The sequence below is a fragment of the Globicephala melas genome, chromosome 7 (assembly GCF_963455315.2).
Source record: "Globicephala melas chromosome 7, mGloMel1.2, whole genome shotgun sequence".
NCBI classification, from domain to species: domain Eukaryota; kingdom Metazoa; phylum Chordata; class Mammalia; order Artiodactyla; family Delphinidae; genus Globicephala; species Globicephala melas.
Genome location: NC_083320.1, coordinates 65,549,237 through 65,575,962, shown reverse-complemented (window position 1 = coordinate 65,575,962; position 26,726 = coordinate 65,549,237). Strand labels below are relative to the sequence as shown.

At 36.6% G+C, this 26,726-nt stretch overlaps 1 protein-coding gene across 6 annotated transcripts in view; it reads right to left on the bottom strand.

Moving 5' to 3' along the window:
• The window catches only part of SCN1A (sodium voltage-gated channel alpha subunit 1), a 164,136-nt gene that overhangs the window by 56,325 nt on the left and 81,085 nt on the right, over window positions 1–26,726 (bottom strand). For 4 of the 6 annotated variants that reach the window (XM_060302323.1, XM_060302322.1, XM_060302321.1 and 1 more), the window contains 12 exons: window positions 25,259–25,376; window positions 23,035–23,125; window positions 21,386–21,514; window positions 19,577–19,668; window positions 18,272–18,541; window positions 14,765–14,828; window positions 14,080–14,221; window positions 13,260–13,466; window positions 11,442–11,726; window positions 2,705–3,085; window positions 1,315–1,447; window positions 272–510 (listed from right to left, as the gene is read on the bottom strand). In XM_060302323.1, coding sequence (XP_060158306.1) covers window positions 272–510; window positions 1,315–1,447; window positions 2,705–3,085; window positions 11,442–11,726; window positions 13,260–13,466; window positions 14,080–14,221; window positions 14,765–14,828; window positions 18,272–18,541; window positions 19,577–19,668; window positions 21,386–21,514; window positions 23,035–23,125; window positions 25,259–25,376 — 2,151 coding nt within the window. Of the gene's footprint in view, window positions 1–271; window positions 511–1,314; window positions 1,448–2,704; window positions 3,086–11,441; window positions 11,727–13,259; window positions 13,467–14,079; window positions 14,222–14,764; window positions 14,829–18,271; window positions 18,542–19,576; window positions 19,669–21,385; window positions 21,515–23,034; window positions 23,126–25,258; window positions 25,377–25,572; window positions 25,591–26,726 lie in introns of those variants that run through there. The other 2 variants (XM_060302325.1, XM_060302324.1) reach the window with 2 other exon arrangements.

The following is a 26,726-nucleotide window of genomic DNA, read 5'->3' as shown; positions in this document are numbered from 1 at the left end:
TGTAGCTTTAAATAGTTATAAATAACAATATTGACTTTTCAAGTAGTACTGTAGGCCTGTGCCTATTGCTCTCTTTCCCAGTTTCTGCTTTGATCTTAAGGGCTGTTATTTTTGGCAAAAGTAGGATATATCCAGATAGATATAATTCCCATCTTTTGGGAGTCAGGAGGTAGAAAGGGTGGTGGAAAGACTGCTGTAAGTTATTAAATGTAAAGAGTTTCTCAAACAGAAAGTTTGAAGACTGAACACATTTACCTTCCAATATGCTTACCAAGTTTCCTACTGTAAGCACATTATTGAAATGGTCCGTCATGGGATAGTGTTCCATGGCCATGAACAGAGTATTTAAGACAATACAGATGGTGATGGCCAGGTCAACAAATGGGTCCATCACAACCAGGTTGACAATATGTTTCACTTTTAACCAATGTGGCGAGCAGTCCCAGATTAAGAACATGTTGGAAAATTTATACCAACAGGGTGGGCATTTCTGCCTGGATTCTTCAAGTTCTAGATTTAAAAAAAAATAAAATAAAACCAACCACCAAAAGATATTTTTACACACATATATTCCTTTCAAATCGACTAGACTTCTTTTTAGTAACCAACACATTTCCATTTGCAACAGTCAACCTCTTTTATACTTGATTTAAAAAAACTATACAATTTAATCTTTAGACGGCCCAAAATATTTCTTCACACATAAACATAGAACAGAGGTAGCAAAGAATGGTTTTCTTCTCTTATGCATTGATCCTGTGGTTCCATACTTTGCCTTAAGTGAATGGTCTTTTAAATGAAGTCTCAATAAGAATATGGGTTGGAGTAGTGTAGACTGTGTGTAATCCTATGTTAATGTCTGGCTATGGTGTCATCCTCAGGCTATAAGACATAGGACAGAGAGATAGGGTAGAGCCAAGAATCATCTTTTTAATTTGTTTTTATTTTGTGAGAATGACCCACTCCTCCCCTCCAATCTTGAGAGTATTTAGGAAGTCCTACGCTAAGTGGAACAGAAGAGAGGAACACCATGACTAATGGGATTAGAAACCCCTAACAGAAATGCTTTATTCTGCATTTTCAAGGAGTTGCCACACACAGGATACATTCTTTAGTTTCAATATCACGGAATTTAAGTAACTTTTTTTTAAAGCTTCTAGAATACAGGAGTAAGTATAACAAATAACTCTTAAATAAGACCTGTTATGTTCTCTTTAGAATACACTGCTTCCAACTCACAGAGACATTCGTTTCGAATGAGACAATATAAGCTCAGTGAAAACAACTGAAACGGAAACGGAATTTGTTACAAACCTTCTACTGTATTTGTTAAAATGCTGGCTATGCTCATTGCTCTTTGCCTTTGAGAAGGATCTTCTAGAAAGTCCATGGAAACATGAAAAGAACTTGATCTTCTCTTTCTCATGTCAGTTTCAGTGGTTGTTCCCTGTAAAGAAAATGCTAATGTATTAAATGATTAACTTGAGCAATATGATAAGTGAACAACCAATGTGACGCTGTGAAATTCATGAAACACATGCGACATGCACGTTCATAGTTAATTGGTGATGGCAGACATTGCTGACTTATTGTATCATTAGCCTGGAATGTCCAAACTGTTAACCATTTACTCATACAGCAAAAACTGACGGTTGTTTTTTTTTACCCTCTGATTTCATAATTTTATGAGACATAATGTAATTTGGATATGATTGATAAATTTGTGAGAGACATATTTAACAATTTCCTTATTTCTGAACTAATAGTAAAAGGTAGTGATTTGAAATGACATCTAAATGATCAAGGCATTTTATGTTGAGAAGGTAGCCCTTTATTTTTAAAGAAGTACAAATAATTACAACACTCGTAGCTGCCATCTCATTTTCTGGACACAAGACATAGATGATCATTGACAACACAAACTGTATGTTAAAAAAATAACAACACATGCTGCATGGACAACAGTTTCATCCAGGGTACCAAAGCAATAAGTCATCTAATTCTGACTTAGTCATGCCTCACCATGCTGATATATTTCCAAGTCTAATAAGAGGCAGCATATGTTTAGAAATTCCTCATCTGGGTACACATTCACAAACACATAACATAACTTTGTACACAGACAATTCTTTTATCTGCCTGTATTAATATTTTTATTTGTGTCTCTTCATTCAGATTAGTTTTGAGAAGACCTATATCAGCATTTTCTTTTTAATAAGACAAATATGAGTACTAGAAATTTTAAGATAATATTGAAGCTATCTATTCAGGCACAGTGTTCTTGAAAATCTTCTAAACTAAAGCAGAGCTATATTGAAGAATCCGCTGGAAAGATTTATTATACACCCTTTACAGTTAAACATAAGAATCGTTCATTTACTCTTACACCAGAGCTTTAGAGGATGTCCTGCTGTCTAAGTTCAGCATGGGTATATAGCAAATCCTCCAACTGGAAGCAGTCATTTACTATTGTGTTTAATTAATCCTTAGCACGTTTAATAAGTAAATGCATTCAGGTGTTATGCAAGAAGGTGCTGAAGCCTTAAGTTTTAGTTGGATACTCTCTTAAAGATATTAAAAGATGCAGGTGCATTCACAGCTTGACCAACCAGGTATCATTCTCAAGGGGTTCCATTCTGTAGAAACACTGGCTGGTGCAGCAATAATGAGCCAGCCATGCCTGAACTATTTAAAACTTCCTTACATTGTCATCAGTAGCTGGCTTATCTATTATCACCTCTGGTAGAAGCTGTCCAACAGGCGATGTAGGAACTGAAGGTCCACCAACCAAGGAAACCACACCATTGCAATCCACAGTGCTGTGCATCTTCCCATTAGCTGGAAACACGGCCAGCATCCGGGACGACCTACTGGTCTGACTCAGGTTACTGTTGCGTCGCTCTCCATGTCGTTGGGGCACAAATAAGGAGTCTCTGCGGCTTTCATTATCTTCGAAGGTGCTGTGTTCATCATCAGCAAAGTCATTCTCTGATCCCACATCCTTTGCTCGCCCTCTGAAGCTGAAAAGGCTTGTTCTGCTATTTCGCCTTGGAGAAAATAAGGAGCCACGGATGCTCAACAAAGACTAAAAGTTTGAAACCAAAAACAAATAATAATAAAATAATATTAATATGGCCATTTGGAATGTGCTTTTATTTTGCAAGATTAAGTTGAAGGGGACTTCAGCATTCAAAACAGAATGTGACTCATTCTTTTTTGATTAACATTCTCGTTTTATGTGCATTCGGATTAAATGAAATTACTTTTCTAAGAGACGATTTCTAGCCCTTGAGATTAATGACTGGGGAGATAGATCGCAACTTAAAGATATTGAAAAACAAAACCCTGAACCACCATATTTCATATTCAAAAGGAAGCATCTTTAGTACCTTACTATGGACATGGTAAACACTCAATAAATATCAGTAGCATGACCTTAACAGGGGCACATTTGTTTCTGTTGCTCTTTCCCTTCAAGAAATTCTAACACTTTTCACAAATTGTTTTAGTCCATCTTTCTAAAATCACTTTAAATTAATTATTGTTCTTGTTTCAGCTAAAAGGCACAGTGTTGTTGGAACTTGAAGACTTCTGAAATTCAGAGTGATGTGCTTTTTGATAAAGTATACCATGACTAATATTTTCAGAAGCATGCATGATAGTTTATAAAGCAGGGATGAAAAAACAATATAAAATAACCAACGAGTTATAGATTACTGATCAGTTATCTACAATTTTTTTTCTCATTAAAAAGGCTGCAGACCAGAAAGATGAAATGTCATTAGTTACAACAAGTACCAGCAGACAGGTTCAGGTGAGAATCTGGGTCCCCTGACTTTCAATGCAGTGTTATCTCAACTACACCCCACTGTAGATTTACCTGTGCAAACTAAGATTTTCTCACAACTATGTACAGAAAGGATAGGTTTAAATATAATAAACACAGCAGTCAATTCAGTTGATAAAAATTCATAAGTTGAGTAAGGCCCGCGGAATTGGCGAACTGTGTGGAAGGAGCGGGATCTGTAGAGCTCAGCAGCGGCGAGGTACAAAACAAAGAATCACTTTGCACAAAGCCAGAAGGGATACACTGAAAGAATTATCAGAAAAGAATAATACATAGATTGCTTTGGCTGGGCTTCCGGGAAGATGGCGGAAGAGTAAGACGTGGAGATCACCTTCCTCCCCACAGATACACCAGAAATACATCTACACGTGGAACAACTCCTACAGAACACCTACTGAACGCTGGCAGAAGACCTCAGACCTTCCAAAAGGCAAGAAACCCCCACGTACCTGGGTAGGGCAAAAGAAAAAAGAATAAACAGAGACAAAAGGATAGGGACGGGACCTGCACCAGTGGGAGGGAGATGTGAAGGAGGAAAGGTTTCCACACACTAGGAAGCCCCTTCGCGGGCGGAGACTGCGGGTGGCGGAGGGGGGAAGCTTTGGAGCTGCGGAGGAGAGCACAGCAACAGGGGTGCAGAGGGCAAAGCGGGGAGATTCTCGCACAGAGGATCAGGGCCAACCGGCACTCACCAGCCCGAGAGGCTCGTCTGCTCACCTGCCGGGGCAGGCGGGGCTGGGAGCTGAGGCTCGGGCTTCGGTCGGAGCGCCGGAAAAGGGCTGGGGTTGGCTGCATGAACACAGCTTGCAGGGGGTTAGTGCACCATGGCTAGCCGGGAGGGAGTCCGGGGAAAAGTCTGGACCTGCCGAAGAGGCAAGAGACTTTTTCTTCCCTCTTTGTTTCCTGGTGCGTGAGGAGAGGGGATTAAGAGTGCTGCTTAAAGGAGCTCCAGAGACGGGCGCGAGCCGCGGCTAAAAGCGCAGACCCCAAAGACGGGCATGAGACGCTAAGGCTGCTGCTGCTGCCACCAAGAAGCCTGTGTGCGAGCACAGGTCACTATTCACACCTCCCCTCCCGAGAGCCTGTGCAGCCCGCCACTGCCAGGGTCCCGGGATCCAGGGTCAACTTCCCGGGGAGAATGCACAGCGTGCCTCAGGCTGGTGCAACATCACGCCGGCGCAATGTCACGCTGGCCTCTGCCGCCGCAGGCTCGCGCCGCACTCCATGCCCCTCCCTATCCCCGGCCTGAGTGAGCCAGAGCCCCCGAATCAGCGGCCCCTTTAACCCCGTCCTGTCTGAGCGAAGAACAGACGCCCTCCGGCGACCTACACGCAGAGGAGGGGCCAAATCCAAAACTGAGCCCCCGCGAGCTGTGAGAACAAAGAAGAGAAAGGGAAATCTCTCCCAGCAGACTCAGAAGCAGCGGATTAAAGCTCCACAATCAACTTGATGTACCCTGCATCTGTGGAATACATGAATAGACAACGAATCATCCCAAATTGAGGAGGTGGACTTTGAGAGCAAGATTTATAATTGTTTCCCCTTTTCCTCTTTTTGTGAGTGTGTATGTGTATGCTTCTGTGTGAGATTTTGTCTGAATAGCTTTGCTTCCACCATTTGTCCCAAGGGCTCTATCCTTCCTTTTATTTTTCGTTTTTAATATTTTTTCTTTTTTTAATAATTATTTTTTTATTTTAATAACTTTATTATATTTTATCTTACTTTATTTTATTTTACTTTATCTTTTCTTTCTTTCTTTCCTTCCTTCCCTCCTTCCTTCCTACCTCCCTCCCTCCCTACTTTCTTTCTTTCTTTCTTTTCTTTCTTTCTTTCTTTCTACTTCTACTAATTCTTTCTTTACACTTTTTCTCCCTTTTATTCTTAGCCGTGTGGATGAAAGGCTCTTGGTGCTGCAGCCAGGAGTCAGTGCTGTGCCTATGAGGTGGGAGAGCCAACTTCAGGACACTGGTCCACAAGAGACCCCTCAGCTCCACATAATATCAAACGGTGAAAATCTCCCAGAGATTTCCATCGCAACACCAGCACCCAGCTTCACTCAACGACCAGCAAGCTACAGTGCTGGACATCCTATGCCAAACAACTAGCAAGACAGGAACACAACCCCATCCATTAGCAGAGAGGCTGCCTAAAATCATAATAAGGCCACAGACACCCCAAAACACACCACCAGACATGGACCTACCCATCAGAAAGACAAGATCCAGCCTCATCCACCAGAACAGAGGTACTACTCCCCTCCACCAGGAAGCCTACACAACCCACTGAACCAACCTTAGCCACTGGGGACAGACACCAAAAACAACGGGAACTACGAACCTGCAGCCTGCAAAAAGGAGACCCCTAAGACAGTAAGATAAGCAAAATGAGAAGACAGAAAAACACACAGCAGATGAAGGAGCAGGATAAAAACCCACCAGACCTAACAAATGAAGAGTAAATAGGCAGTCTACCTGAAAAAGAATTCAGAATAATGATAGTAAAGATGATCCAAAATCTTGGAAATAGAATGGACAAAATGCAAGAAACATTTAACAAGGACCTAGAAGAACTAAAGATGAAACAAACAATGATGAACAACACAATAAATGAAATTAAAAGTACTCTAGATGGGATCAATAGCAGAATAACTGAGGCAGAAGAACGGATAAGTGACCTGGAAGATAAAATAGTGGAAATAACTACTGCAGAGCAGAATAAAGAAAAAAGAATGAAAAGAATTGAGGATAGTCTCAGAGACCTCTGGGACAACATTAAACGCACCAACATTCGAATTATAGGGGTTCCAGAAGACGAAGAGAAAAAGAAAGGGACTGAGAAAATATTTGAAGAGATTATAGTTGAAAACTTCCCTAATATGGGAAAGGAAATAGTTAATCAAGTCCAGGAAGCACAGAGAGTCCCATACAGGATAAATCCAAGGAGAAATATGCCAAGACACATATTAATCAAAGTGTCAAAAATTAAATACAAAGAAAACATATTAAAAGCAGCAAGGGAAAAACAACAAATAACACACAAGGGAATCCCCATAAGGTGATCTTTCAGCAGAAACTCTGCAAGCCAGAAGGGAGTGGCAGGACATATTTAAAGTGATGAAGGAGAAAAACCTGCAATCAAGATTACTCTACCCAGCAAGGATCTCATTCAGATTTGATGGAGAAATTAAAACCTTTACAGACAAGCAAAAGCTGAGAGAGTTCAGCACCACCAAACCAGCTTTACAACAACTTCTAAAGGAACTTCTCTAGGCAAGAAACACAAGAGAAGGAAAAGACCTACAATAATGAACCCAAAACAATTAAGAAAATGGGAATATGAACATACATATCGATAATTACCTTAAATGTAAATGGACTAAATGCTCCCACCAAGAGACACAGATTGGCTGAATGGATACAAAAACAAGACCCATATATTTGCTGTCTACAAGAGACCCACTTCAGACCTAGAGACACATACAGACTGAAAGTAAGGGGATGGAAAAAGATATTTCATGCAAATGGAAACCAAAAGAAAGCTGGAGTAGCAATTCTCATATCAGACAAAATGGACTTTAAAATAAAGACTATTAGAAGAGACAAAGAAGGACACTACATAATGACCAAGGGATCGATCCAAGAAGAAGATATAACAATCGTAAATATGTGTGCACCCAACATAGGAGCACCTCAATACATAAGGCAAATACTAACAGCCATAATAGGGGAAATCTACAGTAACACATTCATAGTAGGGGACTTTAACACCCCACTTTCACCAATGGACAGATCATCCAAAATGAAAATAAATAAGGAAACACAAGCTTTAAATGATACATTAAACAAGATGGACTTAATTGATATTTATAGGACATTCCATCCAAAAACAACAGAATACACATTTTTCTTAAGTGCTTATGGAACATTCTCCAGGATAGATCATATCTTGGGTCACAAGTCAAGCCTTGGTAAATTTAAGAAAATTGAAATTGTTTCAACTATCTTTTCCGACCACAACGCTATGAGACTAGATATCAATTACAGAAAAGATCTGTAAAAAATACAAACACAGGGAGGCTAAACAATACATTACTTAATAATGAAGTGATCAGTGAAGAAATCAAAGAGGAAATTAAAAAATACCTAGAAACAAATGACAATGGAGACATGACGACCCAAAATCTATGGGATGCAGCAAAAGCAGTTCTAAGAGGGAAGTTTATAGCAATACAATCCTACCTTAAGAAACAGGAAACATCTCGAATAAACAACCTAACCTTGCACCTAAAGCAATTAGAGAAAGAAGAACAAAAAAACCCCAGAATTAGCAGAAGGAAAGAAATCATAAAAATCAGATCAGAAATAAATGGAAAAGAAATGAAGGAAATGATAGCAAAGATCAATAAAACTAAAAGCTGGTTCTTTGAGAAGACAAACAAAATTGATAAACCATTAGCCAGACTCATCAAGGAAAAAAGGGAGAAGACTCAACACAATAGAATTAGAAATGAAAAAGGAGAAGTAACAATTGACACTGCAGAAATACAAAGGATCATGAGAGATTACTACAAGCAACTCTATGCCAATAAAATGGACAACCTGGAAGAAATGGACAAATTCTTAGAAATGCACAAACTGCCAAGACTGAATCAGGAAGAAATAGAAATTATGAACAGACCAATCACAAGCACTGAAATTGAAACTGTGATTAAAAATCTTCCAACAAACAAAAGCCCAGGACCAGATGGATTCACAGGCAAATCTATCAAACATTTAGAGAAGAGCTAACACCTATCCTTCTCAAACACTTCCAAAATATAGCAGAGGGAGGAACACTCCCAAACTCATTCTACGAGGCCACCATCACCTTGATACCAAAACCAGACAAGGATGTCACAAAGAAAGGAATCTACAGGCCAGTATCACTGATGAACACAGATGCAAAAATCCTCAGCAAAATACTAGCAAACAGAATCCAACAGCACATTATAAGGATCATACACCATGATCAAGTGGGGTTTATTCCAGGAATGCAAGGATTCTTCAATATATGCAAATCAAACAATGTGATAAACCATATTAACAAACTGAAGGAGAAAAACCATATGATCATCTCAATAGATGCAGAGAAAGCTTTTGACAAAATTCAACACCCATTTATGATAAAAACCGTGCAGAAAGTAGGCATAGAGGGAACTTTCCTCAATATAATAAAGGCCATATATGACAAACCCACAGCCAACATCATCCTCAATGGTGAAAAACTGAAAGCATTTCCACTAAGATCAGGAACAAGACAAGGTTGCCCACTCTCACCACTCTTATTCAACATAGTTTTGGAAGTTTTAGCCACAGCAATCAGAGAAGAAAAGGAAATAAAAGGAATCCAAATCGGAAAAGAAGTAAAGCTGTCACTGTTTGCAGATGACATGATACTATACATAGAGAATCCTAAGGATGCTACCAGAAAACTACTAGAGCTAATCAATGCATTTGGTAAAGTAGCAGGATACAAAATTAATGCCCAGAAATCTCTGGCATTCCTATACACTAATGATGAAAAATCTGAAAGTGAAATCAAGATAACACTCCCATTTACCATTGCAACAAAAAGAATAAAATATCTAGGAATAAACCTACCTAAGGAGACAAAAGACCTGTATGCAGAAAATTATAAGACACTGATGAAAGAAATTAAAGATGATACAAACAGATGGAGAGATATACCATGTTCTTGGATCGGAAGAATCAACATTGTGAAAATGACTCTACTACCTAAAGCAATCTACAGATTCAATGCAATCCCTATCAAACTACCACTGGTATTTTTCACAGAACTAGAACCAAAAATTTCACAATTTGTATGGAAACACAAAAGACCCCGAATAGAAAAAGCAATCTTGAGAAAGAAAAACAGAGCTGGAAGGATCAGGCTCCCTGACTTCAGACTATACTACAAAGCTAAAGTAATCAAGACAGTATGGTACTGGCACAAAAACAGAAAGGTAGATCAATGGAACAGGATAGAAAGCCCAGAGATAAACCCACGCACATATGGTCACCTTATCTTTGATAAAGGAGGCAGGAATGTACAGTGGAGAAAGGACAGCCTCTTCAATAAGTGGTGCTGGGAAAACTGGACAGGTACATGTAAAAGTATGAGATTAGATCACCCCCTAACACCATACACAAAAATAAGCTCAAAATGGATTAAAGACCTAAATGTAAGGCCAGAAACTATCAAACTCTTAGAGGAACACAGAGGCAGAACACTCTATGACATAAATCACAGCAAGATCCTTTTTGACCCACCTCCTAGAGAAATGGAAATAAAAACAAAAAGAGACAAATGGGACCTAATGAAACTTCAAAGCTTTTGCACAGCAAAAGAAACCATAAACAAGACCAAAAGACAACCCTCAGAATGGGAGAAAATATTTGCAAACGAAGCAACTGACAAAGGATTCATCTCCAAAATTTATAGGCAGCTCATGCAGCTCAATAACAAAAAAACAAACAACCCAATCCAAAAATGGGCAGAAGACCTAAATAGACATTTCTCCAAAGAAGATATACAAATTGCCAATAAATACATGAAAGAATGCTCAACATCATTAATCATTAGAGAAATGCAAATCAAAACTACCAATGAGATATCATCTCACACCAGTCAGAATGGCCATTATCAAAAAATCTAGAAACAATAAATGCTGGAGAGGGTGTGGAGAAAAGGGAACCCTCTTGCACTGTTGGTGGGAATGTAAATTGATACAGCCACTGTGGAGAACAGTATGGAGGTTCCTTAAAAAACTACAAATAGAACTACCATATGACCCAGCAATCCCAATACTGGGCATATATCCTGAGAAAACCATAATTCAAAAAGAGTCATGTACCAAAATGTTCATTGCAGCTCTATTTACAGTAGCACGGAGATGGAATCAACCTAAGTGTCCATCATTGGATGAATGAATAAAGAAGATGTGGCACATATATACAATGGACTATTACTCAGCCATAAAAAGAAAGGAAATTGAGCTATTTGTAATGAGGTGGATAGACCTAGAGTCTGTCATACAGAGTGAAGCAAGTCAGAAAGAGAGAGACAAATACCGTATGCTAACACATATATATGGAATTTAAGAAAAAAAAATGTCATGAAGAACCTAGGGGTAAGACAGGAATAAAGACACAGACCTACTAGAGAATGGACTTGAGGATATGGGGAGGGGATAGGGTAAGCTGTGACAAAGCGAGAGAGAGGCATGGACATATATACAGTACCAAACGTAAGGTAGATAGCTAGTGGGAAGCAGCCGCATAGCACAGGGTGATCAGCTCGGTGCTTTGTGACCATCTAGAGGGGTGGGATAGGGAGGGCGGGAGGGAGGGAGACGCAAGAGGGAAGAGATATGGGAACATATGTATATATATAACTGATTCACTTTGTTATAAAGCAGAAACTAACACACCATTGTAAAGCAATTATACTCCAATAAAGATTTTAAAAAATTCATAAGTTGTATTTAATTCCTACCCCTCTCTTCAGTATTCTAATTTCCATCCATGCATCATTTAACTCAGCAGTGCCATACCTGGTGTGGGGAGGAGTACCTCTTTTCATATGTCAACCGATTCCCTTCTATGGAGAAGCGAAACCCTTTCCTCCTGATGCTGTCTTCAGATTCAGATTTATGGAATTCATCGTCATCTTTCTCTTCTCCACCAGACTGCTCTTTCTGTTTTCTTTTCTTTCTCCGATTTCTTCTTTCCTTTGCACTCTTGGAACTCAACTTGGAGGCTTCAGATGAGCTGTCTGAGAGCCCGCCTGCTGCACTAGGTTCTCTGGAATGCACTGAGGCAGTAACAGCCGCTGCCTGCTACATTGAGGAGAAATGGTCTTAGCATGGAACTAGAGAAGACTTTACCTTTAAAAAAATAGCTAAAGTATTTGCAAAGCATTTTAAAAATAATTTAGCTGACTCCAGCTAATCTTACATCGAAGAAACTCTGCAAGTATAAAAGAAAAATTTTTTCTTTCCATCTAATAAAGGCTTTTAGAGTTAATTTGGTTTTCTTTGTGCTAACATTGATTACATTTGTATGATGTTTTACAGACTGCACATTCAAAAGGATCAATCAGACAATAACAAGAACATAAATTCATATTACTTTTGGGATTTGATTTACTCTAAAAATTGGTATCTAATTAGCACTGTTTTTTTTTTTCCACTGAAAAAAAACTGGAGCATGGAAGAAAAGCTGATCAGTAACTTGGGGTCTAATCCAAAGATAGGAGGAATGAGATAAAGAGCTGAGATCCTCTTTCCAGTTATTGAAACAGGGTTGTCCAATACTCTCACAATATTATCAATAAAATTTATGGAAGGTGATAAAATCCCTTCCTTACCCCTCCACAATACTCTATTCAGAAGACTGGAGAAGGGAGGGTCAGAAGTTTCGGCTAAGCAAGACAAGATGTTCAGTTCTCCAAAGACCATCCCCAACTTCTTTAATTCAGCACTGGTTCTTGCTGGCCACATGGTCATGGAATGAAAACAATGCTTTTTGATCACAACTTGTACTAGCCCTAGGTTGGCACTTTTTGATTATTATCATTGTTCCAAGAGTACTCTCAATACAAGGACTCTTGCAAATAAATTAATATTCCCCAAACAACTTTCTTCTTTAGTAAAGACAGTGAGTTTCGATGCTGAACGGAAAGAGTAAGGAAAGATGGAAGGGATAAGAAGGGCATTTTATTGTACTGTGAGTACTGACACCTCACTATAAGAACAAGTAATTCTTAGGTTCCCCGATCTCCATAAAAATTGGTGACTTTCATATGCTTATTGGATACTGCTGTATCAGAGAACATTACAATAGTCAATCACTTTCTTATTTATGTAAGAAAGGCAATTAAGCAACCACATTAAAAGACAACATAGTTTTGGTTAAAGAAAGTAATAGACAATCTTCTAAGAACCACATGAACATCTTTTTATATAATAACCAATAAACTTTTTTCTAAGAAAAGATGATTTCTTAGGATTTTCTTCTAATGCCAGTATACTCATTCAGTAAGTTTCTCACCTGAGAAGACCCCAAAATCACATTTTCCCTTGTATTCTAAAAATTTTAAGATGATTAAAATAGCATGAGAGAGTTCTATTGTGGTCCATATCATAAACATCTTAGAATAATTAAACTAAATGACTTATAGATGATGAAAACAATGTAGAAATCCTTACTAATCCCCTATACTACCAGCTTCTCTTAAGTACAAACAATTATCTATCTCTCACTTTCTCTCCAGTATTTTTGTAACAACCAAAACAATAAAGAAGGTTTGTACCATGAGACAGGACATATTTGATTTGGTGAATTTACCTGAGTTGATTTGGTGAATTTACCTGAGCTGCTTCCTGTTGCTTTTTAAGCTGTTCAAGCATCTGTTGAAATTCAGCCTCTTTCTGTTCTGCCTCTTCTAAGGTGGCCTGATTCTGTTCCTCATAGGCCATGGCTACCACAGCCAGGATCAAATTTATTAGATAGAATGAGCCCAAGAAAATGACCAGCACAAAAAATATCATGTATGTTTTTCCAGCAGCACGTAATGTCTGAAAATAAGAAGACCAGAATTATTTTTTTCAATATTATTTCACTAACGGGTGGCTTTACCTGTCTCCAACTTACTGTGTGTCTTATAGGACTCTGATATAAATAATAATTATGACGTTCACAGCCCCTCCTACCTCGTTGACTGTCTGTTTCTTTAACATCATCCTCTTCCTTCTCCCCTAACTCATGCATTCAACATTCTGATGTGTAGGAGGGAATTCTTGGATTTATCAGGAACAAAGCAGAGTCAAATAAAGTACCATGGAGAGCTCCATCAAAGAGCTGAGGCTTTGAATAAAGTTAAGGAAGAGACCAAAGTTATCCTTCTACATCTGCTTATTCATTTTCATCACCTGCCACCTGAAGGATGATACTTGAGCGGGTAAACAGAGTTGAGGGGAATATATGCCTTCTGTTTAGGAGGATCTGTGTCTGGGAAGGGTGGGAAATAGGTTTTGAGCCAAGGGGAAATGAGAGAGAATTGCTGCTCCTGGCATTGCTATGCTTAATATGTGTTATAATCAATAGGGTAATTGATTTGGATTTCATAACTAAGCTGGTTTTCTTATATACTTCCAATTAAACACAATATGTGTCTCTTCAGGTTCTCACCAGTTGGTAAAGATTCTCCCAGAAGTCCTGAGTCATCAGTCGAAACAGGGACAAAAAAGCCCAACTGAAGGTATCGAAGCTTGTGTAGCCATAATTGGGATTTCTACCAGCTTTCACACACATGTATCCTTCTGGACATTGGCTGTAAATGTGGCAAAAGAAAGTATTGTAAGAAATTCTGCTGTCTTTTTATTCTGGTAGTGTGCTATACTTATGATATTGTCTAGCCGGAAGATTTGCTATTTCAAGGGATAAAAGTATGATAAATAAGCAATTAATACATTTCCCTACTTTTGACTTAACATAATTTTACTATCCACTTGATGTCATCATTAAAATATTGCATAGCATTTCTAGTTATATTTTACAAAACTATTTTCTGTTGGTAATTAGTGTGTTAACATATGTCTAGTTCATTTTCCTACCATGGATAATCCAGAGTCGTCTCATAGCTCACATATACTCATCTAAGGGAAACAGCATTAGAGCTAAAGTATAACTTCTTGTTTTATGAAACATGAAAGCTTGTCTAATATTTAAATAATCCCTCACCTTATAAATAAGCTTAATTATAGCAAATTAGTATGAATAAAGTTACTTGGCTGTTATCTGTCAGTTTGTATAAAAAAAGAGAAAATACACACACACACACACACACACACACACACACAAATGATTGTCTTACCCAGCATCTGAGCTATTTCCACACAGTAGTGCATCTGAAAAACCCTCCAGAAAATAATGATATCCTGTTTAGGAAAAAAAGTCACATGATGAATATTTGCATGACATTGCAAAATGAGAATAAGATCAGGCCGCTCTTTTAAAGTTCATAATTTTAAGTACATTATTATAATTTTAAATATATTATAGTTTTAAATACATTATATAATTTATTCAAAGGCACAAGTGTTATTCCCTCTAAATATTAGATATTATATTAAGGAGATTGGATACTTAGTTAATAGTACAAAGCATTTTTTCTTTATGAATGTAAAATTAGTGATAATCACAGGTACTAACATAGTATTTTAAAAGGTATCAGTGTTTTTTTACCCTCCTCATGAAAAATAAAAACTTCATTCTGGGGGCTTCCCTGGTGGCGCAGTGGTTGAGAGTCCGCCTGCCGATGCAGGGGACACAAGTTCGTTCCCCGGTCCGGGAAGATCCCACATGCCGCGGAAGGGCTAGGCCCGTGAGCCATGGCCGCTGAGCCTGCGCGTCCGGAGCCTGTGCTCCGCAACGGGAGAGGCCACAACAGTGAGAGGCCCGCGTACCACAAAAACAAAAACAAAAACAAAAACAAAAAACTTCATTCCGTAAAAGTAGATAAGAATGACAGGGATTTCTTTGCTTTCTCAAAACAGCTACATATTTCAAAATAAAGGGATTTTAACTTTTCTGAACTGTCTTCTGTATTTTTTAACACTTTATAAATGACTAATAATTAATTATAATTTACATTCTACCAACTTATAGAATATATCATAGGCAGCTTAGTAAAAGATGCATAAATCATGTCAACTGCTAAAACAAGTGAAATAAAAAATAATTTAAAATATTGTACTAAAGCTAAAATAATTATTATAGGTGACTATTTCATTATCTCGAAGTTTTCTGTCTCTGGCGAATTCGTTAGATTCTTTCAACGTCCTGTTGAAGTGTCATTTCCTCTGTGAATTATTCCTTGATAGCTTCTACTTTCTTCCCACTTAAAGACTGGCAAAATTAAGAAATCCTCTCACTGTGCTACCAGTAACATGTATAGCCATTATTATACATTCACTGTCTTATATTGTGATTATTTGCTTACAAATACTGTTCCTTCTTGAAAAAAATGTCTAATCATTAATTATTTCCATATTACTAGTGTTTGGGACCTAGTAGCCTTTCAATAAAGTTTACTGAATTAATAAGTAAAGGGATGACAAAAAGAGAAACATATGGAATTAAAGAGTCATTTTGTAAAAAGGACAATTTTGGATTTTGTAGGAAAAATATTTTCTAGATGCTAAATTTTCTGAGAAATTTACTCTACGTATAGTTCTGTAAGAGATACAAAAATACATAATGGAACTATTTTAATTTTCAATGTCTTTACTTCTCTGAACATGAGAAATTAAGATACAATTTCTTAACTTTTAAATGAAATTAAACAATGTGAAAGGAATATGACAGTTTCTGGATAATTTTTTTTTTAGTTTATTTAATTTTGGCTGTGTTGGGTCTTGGTTGCTGCGCACAGGCTTTCTCTAGTTGCGGCGAGCGGGGGCTACACTTTGTTGAGGTGCACAGGCTTCGCATTGCGGTGGATTCTCTTGTTGCGGAACACGGGCTTTAGGTGTGTGGGCTTCAGTATTTGTGGCTCGGGGGCTCTAGAGCGCAGGCTCAGTAGTTGTGGCACATGGGCTTAGTTGCTCCGTGGCATGTGGGATCTTCCCAGACCAGGGCTTGAACCCGTGTCCCCTGCATTGGCAGGTGGATTCTTAACTACTGCACCACCAGGGGAGCCTTGGACAAAGTTTTGATACCAGATATTTATAAGTGAAGTTTTATCCATTAAACTCACTGATCTAGAAGTTTAATCTGAAGAAAATATTACTTTCAGTCATAATGTTTATCTTTAATTTTAATAAATTTAATTTTCTATTACTTTCAAAAATAAACCATTTTATTTATATTTGCATTTGGTTTAAAATAATCTTTGTTCAACAAATGGAATATTATTAGAGAAAATGACAAGAAACAGATTTTTAGGGCTGAAAATAGCCTCAGATATTCTTGACTTCTTTTATGTTGAATGTAACAAAAATGGAGTCCAATAAATTTTCCCTAGAGTGAATAAATCCTAAGTGACATCCTCATAATCAGTTCCTTGATCTTAGATTAAAACAACAACAGCAAAAAAAAAACAGATTTCAGGGAGTTGGTGACAGCAGTGGGCTTATAAGGATCATGTGAAGTAAAAAAGGGACATTTCATGTATTCCTCTGACATGTATTTTTCTTAAGGCATTTTTCTTAATCCAGCGATTTACAATTATTTGCAAATTATTTGTTGGCATGTCACTAACATCATGGAAGTGTACATCTGTATCAACCAAGGTATTTTCCAGATCTATAACTATAAAAAGACACTGATTAGTTTTTTTTTATTATGCTATCATTACTTTAAGAATTATCAAACCACCAGTAAGTAAACTTTATGACTAATCCTACTTCTTCCACATAACCAGTCACTAAGACTTTCTTTCTTCTTTGATTTTTTTCCTAAGAATTAATCATCACCTTAAAATAATAGATACAGCTATATTTAAGCACATCTAGAGTCTAACTCTTATATATTTCATATTTTCCTTTAAAAGGACATTCCCTTTCATGAGTCAGGTTCTTTCTGCTTTTGAAATATTGCTACTGGCAGATACTAAAATTATATGATAGAAAAAGATTGTTAATTTTGTCACTTTAAAAAGAGGATATCAGGCCAGTTATTTTTTCATCCTTTTAGAGTAGACTATTTAAACGTTTGACTATTTTGTCTAAATTCTTGAAATAAAGATAAACTGATTCTCATAACTTCACAGTTTTATGACATTTTTAATTTCTCTCTCTTAAACGTTGACTCTCATTTCCTTCTCTTTGATGTAATACTACTTTTAATTCTTATTCTACAAGTGTAAGAATAATGTTAACCTTTAGGTCTCACTTGCTTTCCATAACACAACAATAAAAATAACCTGGTAAACTATAAGCACCCTGGAATCATGTGCCATCACCATTATTCTCCCAGCATCCTGTGCACTTTCTGGTACATAAAACACATTCTGCAATTAGTGTTTAATGGGTTACATTTACATAATACTTTGGAGTTTACAAAGGGTTTTCAAATACTTTATGTCATTTGATTGTCTCAAATGAGATAATATACAGCATTGTACACTGTGATGAGAAGAATGTACAGCAACCCAATATCCTAAGAAAATTTCTTTCAAGCTGAATTTTTCAGCCTCCCATAGGGTTATCAATAAAATAGTTATTATAGTTATCAATAAAATAATTAAATGTATGTGCAAACCATTAGAAGGTGATTAAGAGATCACAACCTGTTATGCAATCATTTAAAAAATTTTCCATGCCTAGATGGAAAGACGATCAACAATGAAAAAATAAACCTACATAACAGTAATTCTTACTTGAATCTTGAACATATGATTTCCAGTCAAACTCAATGAGAGTTTCGTTTACAAGTGTGCCATTGTAATTCACAGTTATATTCTTCTCTACGCTATGTTCCTCCAGGGAAGCATTGGTGGGAGGCCATTGTACACATTTATTCCGCAGGTTGCCCATAAAGAGCTGCAGCCCAATCAGTGCAAACACGCTCAGACAGAACACAGTCAGGATCATGACATCTGAGAGCTTCTTCACAGACTGGATCAGGGCCCCTACGATGGTCTTCAGGCCTGAAAGAAAGAAGGTTATTACTATGAAGACTTAGAATGTCTGAAATACCAAAAGCTTCACACAATTTTCTTGAAAACATACACTCCATGAATAAGTGTGAAAATGATTGCAGTGCTAGTGGGAGAGCAACACTTCATGGAAGGCTGAAGTGCATATGGAAATAAACTCTGGAAATGTAAAAAAATCTAAACCATGAAATGAAGATCCATATCCCATTAGGTTGGGAGAAAATAGCTGGAAGTTCATGGTCTTCACAAAGCCTATATTAAGGTCTTGTATTTCTCTGTTTTGCTGATGAAACTTGCCCCATACTTTCTTTCATTGGGGCCAGTTCTATAACAAATTACGTGAAGAAAAATATTTTAAAATTCCTATTCATAAGTAGGAAAGGTTTTGCTATAAAACTGGAAGTGGTTTGGAGTATAATTGCACTTTAGGATAATAACTCCTTGGGGAGTTCCCTGGCTGTCCAGTGGTTAGGACTTGGCGCTTTCACTGCTGTGGCCCGAGTTCAATCCTTGGTTGGAGAACTAAGATCCCGCAAGCTGCATGGCATGGCCAAAACAAAAATGATAATAATAATAATAATCCTCCATGCAGACCCATGCTACTCTTTATTATCTTATTCCCTTCTCTTTTTAAGCAATATTAAGATTTACATTGTATATACATTGTCATCAATGCCTAAAATGAACAAGAAATTACAGATTGGTACATTTGATATGGAACAAATCCTTGTTATGACTGATGTGGAGGAAAAAACCCAGGACATCTCTAAGTGCAAGTCACATAGACTGTATATTACAGTGTCTCATGCAAGAAATTGTTAAGCTCCAAGGCTGATGAAAAATGTGAAAACATAAAATTTTATGTTCAAATAATAAGTCATTTTCTGAGTAACACCCAATTTTTATAATTATGATTTTGATGATTTTAATGATTATGACCCCTGATTTTCTGTAATGCTGAATGTCAAGAAAAGAGATGGCTGCTGAAAAAAACATGACGGGTGAGCCTCAGTGTTTAACCCTCACCTGGAATGACTGAAATTGTTTTCAGTGCTCGGAGAACTCTGAATGTTCTCAATGCGGAGACATTGCCCAGGTCCACAAACTCTGTCACATATCTGTAATAGGGAGTTCACACACAAACACAATAACAGAACACAAAGAAAGAGCTGTAGGTGCAAGGATCCTTATGCTTTACACTGATCACTTCTTACCTGGAATTACAGAAATAGTTTTCAAAGCTCTCAAGACTCTGAAAGTCCAAAGAGCTGAAAAATTGCCTAGGCTTACAAATTCTGTTACATACCTGTAGAATTAAATCAGAGTTATTCAAGATTTAAGCAGGATTTATATTATTTGCTTGGGTATTTTATAAAGACCTCTTGGTGATTTTGAATGATAATATTGTAAGTAACAATTTAGAAATTTGGGTCTATCACTATGGTTTTCTTTACTCAGATAATTTAAGGCTGTTAGCTAGATGTAAACTTCATAACATACACAATCCTGTTGCCATTTCAAAAAGCAATACAGTCGATATCATGTATAATTTAGGAGAATTAAGTAAAAAGAAAATAATTCTTGGCTATAGTTTCATGGAATTAGTTTAAAAAAAATACATGAAAATCATGAAATCATCCAAGAGAAATTTAGACAGGTTGACTTATTGCCTATCTGTATGTGATCAGGATTTCCTAGGTAACTCTTAAGTGAAAGCTAGGCAAATTAAGAACAATATTTTATGGGGGCCCAACGGTTACTCCTGCCATTACTGCTATTTTATTCTCAAGAAACAGTAGCCCCAATATGCCTTCTTCTGAGCTGTGGCCAGAGGGAATGGTGAAGAACCATCCTGACTAGATATGGAATTAAGATGAGATAGGCAGCATCCGTAGCCCTGAGAATATCAGCACCATTTCTCCTCTGCCCATCCATCCACCTCCTTACACCTGTAAGAGGCCAAGAATGTCAGCTCCTGAAGGATGAGAGTGAACTGTATTGGTCCACCTTCCTCCACACTCTAATTTTACCTACTGCTGAGTAGCTTTCTGTTACTTTTCTGAGTGTCTTCTTCCTTGGGGAAGTATATTACTAGACAAAGAAAAAAAACAAGCAGGACTGCAGAAATTGTGCACAATACTGAGTGTATCTGGATGGGAAATAAGGATAAGAAGGTTAATATAAAGAAAAAGATGAAGAAAATGATAATGGGAAAGAAGAGAGGAAGAAAGGAAAGGGATCAGGTAAGATATAGGAAGAGGCAGAGAGAGCGTGTTTTGTTTATATGTCTTAATTATCAATTGACTGATGAAATAATAATTTAGTATTAAATACATAATATATTAACTACCTTATTTTTTCTATTAGTTTGATTTGTCAGAATGTTTTGATGTTTATTTTCTATTATTCTACCAAAGAAGCTGGGGAGAGTGTGTGATGTGGGTAAGGTCAACTGAAATCTGTAGGGTCAGCAGAACTGTTTTTGGCTGTAATTTTAAAAAGCCATTTTCACAGATGTATTATGAATACATTTATGCCTTCATATTAGGGTGTGTGTGTGTGTGTGTGCGCGCACCTGTTGAAAAAGCAGCATGTATGAAATTTGCTGACAGATGTTTGTTACATGTGAAAATTGTAATTTCAAATACTGCAAAGCCTTTATGCCAAAGTGTAATGCCACTTTGAGCTCTGTTGCGCTAAATTAAAATCCAGAGCTTAAATATATAAATCACACTGAAATATTCTACAGTTAAAGCAAGTTTATTCTTTAAAAGCATGAGCACTTATAGAAGCCAAAATATAGTCTCTTTTGAAGCTTCCAAGAAAGGCACTTACGCAAATGTAATGACAGTGAAGTCGAGCCAGTTCCATGGGTCCCGAAGGAAGGTAAAATCTTCTAAACAGAAGCCCCTTGCAATAATTTTTATAAGTGATTCAAAAGTATATATTCCTGTGAAAGTGTACCTGGAAACAAGTATCCAAAAAGAATGGATAAACTAATCATTATCTTTCACAGCAATTTCAATTAATTGTCTCTCTATTAGGGGAACAGATGAATATTATAAAACGAATCTAAGCAAGTTAATATTATTTCCAGGGAAATAAAACATAGCCGTAACTTTAAATTCAACTCCCTAACACATGAAGAGTTGGCTTTAAATTGTCCTAAGAGTAGGGTGAGAACCACACACTGTATAAAGTGTATCTGAAATGTCTTAGTATTGACATACATGAAGAGAGCCTCTGAGAATTACCCAGTACATTCACATGATGGAGTAGCTGATCAACAATATTGCAGAAGCATAAAATGATTTTCCTTTAGAAAGTAAAAAAACTCAATTTCAGCCAGGTTTTATGAATGAGGGAACATGGACAAATTAGTTTCAAGTTTTTCTCTTTCTTTAAGATAAGCTAGGTTAACTTACTTGGAAAAAAGAATTTTGTTAACATCAAAAGTGGGTAAGTTTAATTAAGGTCATAAGAGGTGAAAATTTAGTTTAGAATAAAATACTGAGTCTTAGACTGGAAACTTAGATGTTCCTCAAATTTAAATCTTCTACTCAGTTTAAATGAGCAGAAATTTAGATATTTCTGAGTAGAAACTTAGATGTTTCCAAAGTTTTAATCTTCGACTCGGAAGTTGGAGAATGAAATCATGGCAACTAGGGCAACTTGAGACCTGTGGGCCTCACATGGTAGCTTTAATACTTTAGAAATCCTTTGTTTATAAATTTTTTATTTTCTTCAGAATTTTTATCCCTTTTTTGATTGGGTCCAACCTGGAAGTTTCCAGGAAGGGAAAAAGCCCTTGGAAACACCCCCGTGGTGGTTGTTTTAAGGGTCAGCAGGCACAGAGCAATACTGGCTACCACGTCGGCCACGCAAGCAGACGCAGCAGCACTTATCACACATCTGGCCTCTCTGTCCTCAAAAGTATCCCAGAACAGAGCCCATCAATACAGTTAGTAATGCATCTGGTTTCTGAAAATCCTACCCTAACTTTCACGTCGGTTAGCTTAGCCCTCAATTAAATTTTCAAGTTTGAAAATCCCAAATTTTGTGGGCTTTTTTTTTTCAGCAAATTTTTTGGTGACCACGTTTGAAACTGATATAGGCCTGGCATGGAGCGGATGTGTCTGATGGAAGTGAAAACTTTGTGAGGCTCAATATTATCCTTTTAGGGCAAGTGTAAGACTCACTGAATTCATCTGGAAATGAACTGGAACCAAGGTCTACCATATTGGTTCCTTTCTGTGAGTACTTTCATAACATTTGCTTTGGTCACTGTAAATCCTACAGGAAAAGTGGCGAGTGTCCAAGAATGATGGGCTTCTGGTAACCACCAAGTACACGTGAAGGAGAGAGATTAAATACTAAATACATATATATATAGATATAGATATATATGTCTGTATGTCTATTTATCTATACACACACACATATACATACTCATGTAGGTCGCTTAAAACGTAAGTTGAACTTACTCTACATTCTTTGTCCAGTCGGGAGGGTTACTCATTGTCATAAACACACAGTTCGTCAAAATAGTGCACATAATTAGCATGCTGAATAATGTAGGTCATTGTTAAGGAACACACAAAAGAAAACCCAAATCCATGTATCATATTACATAAAACTAACATTGAAAAGCTCAACCTGCAGTTTGGCCAGGACTCAGGGACAAATACCCTATGGGCAAGTCATCTAATCTCTTTAAATTTCATTTTTATCATCCATAAAATTTGGATAATAATATCACCCTCACAGAGTAATTGTATAGATTAAGTGAGATAATGTATGAGAAAGCGTTATAAAAGTATAAAGTGCGGCTTTTGCTACTATTATTAAATCAATCTATTTACCTCCCAGAAGACTTTAGGGGGAAACCCGTGGGCACTTTGGAGTGGTACAGCTTTTGAGCAGAGAGCACTGACTTGAACTAATTTAGTTGATTAAAATAGTAAATTGTTGAGGAAGGCACATCCTTGCAGAATTGTAACTTCTTAAATACATGTGATAAAATATAGTTGAATACATTAAAATTTATGTAGTTAAAGTACAGCATGGTGTTAAGGGTCGGGTTGCTCTATTTCAGCTGAGTTTGTAAACATGTAGCAGCACTGGATAAGATTGAAAGTGAATATTCTTCAAGGCCATGACTTAACATGATGTGAATGTAATTAAAATTCAACATAAAGGTGATCTTAGCAACATAAAAATGACTTGGGCAAGTCACTCAGCCTCTCTGTGCCATGGAAGCTTCTTGTATCTCTACTGAATTTTATGTAGTGGAGCTAATCAGGTATGGAACTCATAGTTTGAGGTACAGATTAAATGGGTTAATATATGTGAAGTACTTGGAACAGGTCTGTATATTAGTAGACATGATCTAAGTGTTAGCTAAAACCAATGACTAACTATGACATAACAGAATTATGGAGCTGAAAGGGACCTTAAAAAACAACTGTTCAATCCCTGTATTTTAGAAATCAGAGAAATAATGCGTAAGATCTAAAGAAATTAGATAACTTGGCCACAGACTAAAACACAGGTTTATTACTTTCACATCCAATATTCTTTCCACTACAGTTTACTGCCAAAGCAAAAATTTTCCGTGTGTGAAAAAGAAAGTTTTCATCAAATGACCACATGATGGCACTAGGAACACAAACTAGGATGATGAAACCTCCATAAATGTAAAAACCCCGAACATATAAATTTTGTGTTTCAAATCTTTGATTTTTAATAATATCGTATTTATACCATAAGAAATCTCTTGCTATCAGTTTAGAAATAGAACGGATTTTTAGGTTTTAAAGTCTTTTTTCAAAAAATCAGGTAGTGTAAGTTTATGATAATTATAATAGTATTTCTATATTTATTATGGCCAAAGCTATCAAATGAGACATAATCAGAAGTGAAGGTTTTTGCCAATGAATATGAATGAATATGAATGAATGAATATGAACAGATGAATTTAGTTGCAGAATCCTTTTTTAACACCAATGAGAATCTCAAAGCCAAATCCCTAAAGACCACTTGGAAATACAATCTTAGCGTCTTTCATTAACTTCCAAAGCCTTTACTAAGCAATCAGTTTTGCACAGCAGAGTCATAATTCAATGACTTAAATTTGAAATTAAGCCAATATTCCAGTACTTCCTCACAGATTTCATTAGGAAAGTTCAAAAACTAGCTAAATATTGGCCAAAGCCCCCTGATCTTCTCCCATGGAAAATATGCTTAAAGGTTAATTCTAAGGCACACTAAAATGCTTTGTATTATAGATAGCTCTATATTGGCTCTGGATGGAAATTTTTTGCTATTATATCATTATTCACTGCAAATTCTAGAAAATCAGAAACTTTGTACCATATCTTAAAAATAAATATGGCTATTTTACACTAGATTTGTAGGACTTGATACATATGTTTTTAGAAAGATATATATAATGTTAAAGACTTTGATGTATAATATGTATTTGAAAGATATATATATAGTACATATATAATATTAAAGACTATGTAAGTTTCAGTGACATCTATGTAATAAATTTTAAGAATAAGGCTTATATGACCAAAGAAAATACAAAATGAGGGTGATAAAACCACAGAATATGGACATTTCCCAAGTTAATTTTATATTTAGCTACAAAGCATTTATAGATTATGTACTAATAGCTGATATTGATCACATGAAAAGGATATGAATGTACCAAAATCTTAATAGCTATTTTCCTAAGAGGATTGAAGGGAGTTAAAATGTACAGGGCAGAAGTGGCACTGAACCGGAAGATGGCCTTCCCTTTATTCAATACTATAAAAGTCTGTAAGATAGGAACACATAGAAGTATAAAAGTATAAACCATTTAAACTCTATTACCCACCTTCTATCATTTGTCAAAATGAATTATTCCAATGTTGCAACTTCCGACGTGCACCATGAAGACAAACTGTTACTGGATCTCTTCTTAACTAGAGACAACATCCAATGGTATAACTCACCTTTGACTTGATACTTACCTGCAATTTTATCGTATATAAGACAGTTAGCCAAGATAATTTATTTATTTTCTTAATATTTTAAATATTTGAGTTAAAGGAAAAAGTCTCAAATGGGTGCACGTATCATTTCATTCTACAGATCTTAGGACACTACATTCCTTTTACAGCGATTTCAGCTTTTCCATTTCAAATATCTTGAAAATTAATGCTCTGGAATGCAAAATCATTCAGTAAGACAAATAATATTTTTGAAATAAATATTCTTTTACCATTTCTGCTTATAAAATAAACATTATCACTCTATTTATAATAGGAAATAAAAACAGCCACCATCAAACCCAGTCTTGGGTTAAATGGATGTAATCCAATAATTGAGTTCTGGAGGCCAAGCTCCCTGGAGAGTATCTGTTGACCAGGAGTGCTAAACTCTGTATTGGGATTTCTGAGTTAGCTGACACACTGAATTCTAGTCCCAACTGGCTGCCTATTTCATGTAGTGCTTTCTTAGAGGAAAAGCTCAAAGCCCCTGCAGAATCTAGGATCCATGGATGTGAATGGAACTGGCATTCTAAAAATTAGACATATCTGAGCACAATTAGCAGTGTGTGGACAAAAACAAACAAACAAACAACAACAAAAAACAAAGCAGCAACATACAATTGTGTATCAAGGATTCTGACTCAGTGTTTCCTAAGACCTTTGTGTACATTCAGATTGGGGGGAGTGGAACCTATTTCTCTATGAAGAACATATATTAAGAAGGGAACTCCAAATCTTTTAAATTTAAACCCCATTCTCCAAAAATACTGTTTTTCTGACTGAGGACACATATCTGTGTAGATCACATTATGACATAGCAAGCATTAACCTTATGTTTACTTTCTACTAAAAATCTTTGACAAGGGTTTATTCTCTACATTTAGTCTGCAGGTCATTTATAGATTTCTCATTTCTTTTCTCCTCTACCTTCAGGGTTTTCTAAATTGAAATAGAGTAATTACTCCAAAACATTTACTGAGTTGCTGTTTGAAAATAGCACTTCCTCGCTGGTATATGTCAGAGTGCCCTAAATCAGGGCTGTGAAAATGGTCCCCCAACCAGTGCTGGTCTCCAAGTTGTTCCTGATCTGTGACAAGATTTGAGAGTAAGTATTTAGAAACTTGTAAGACAAT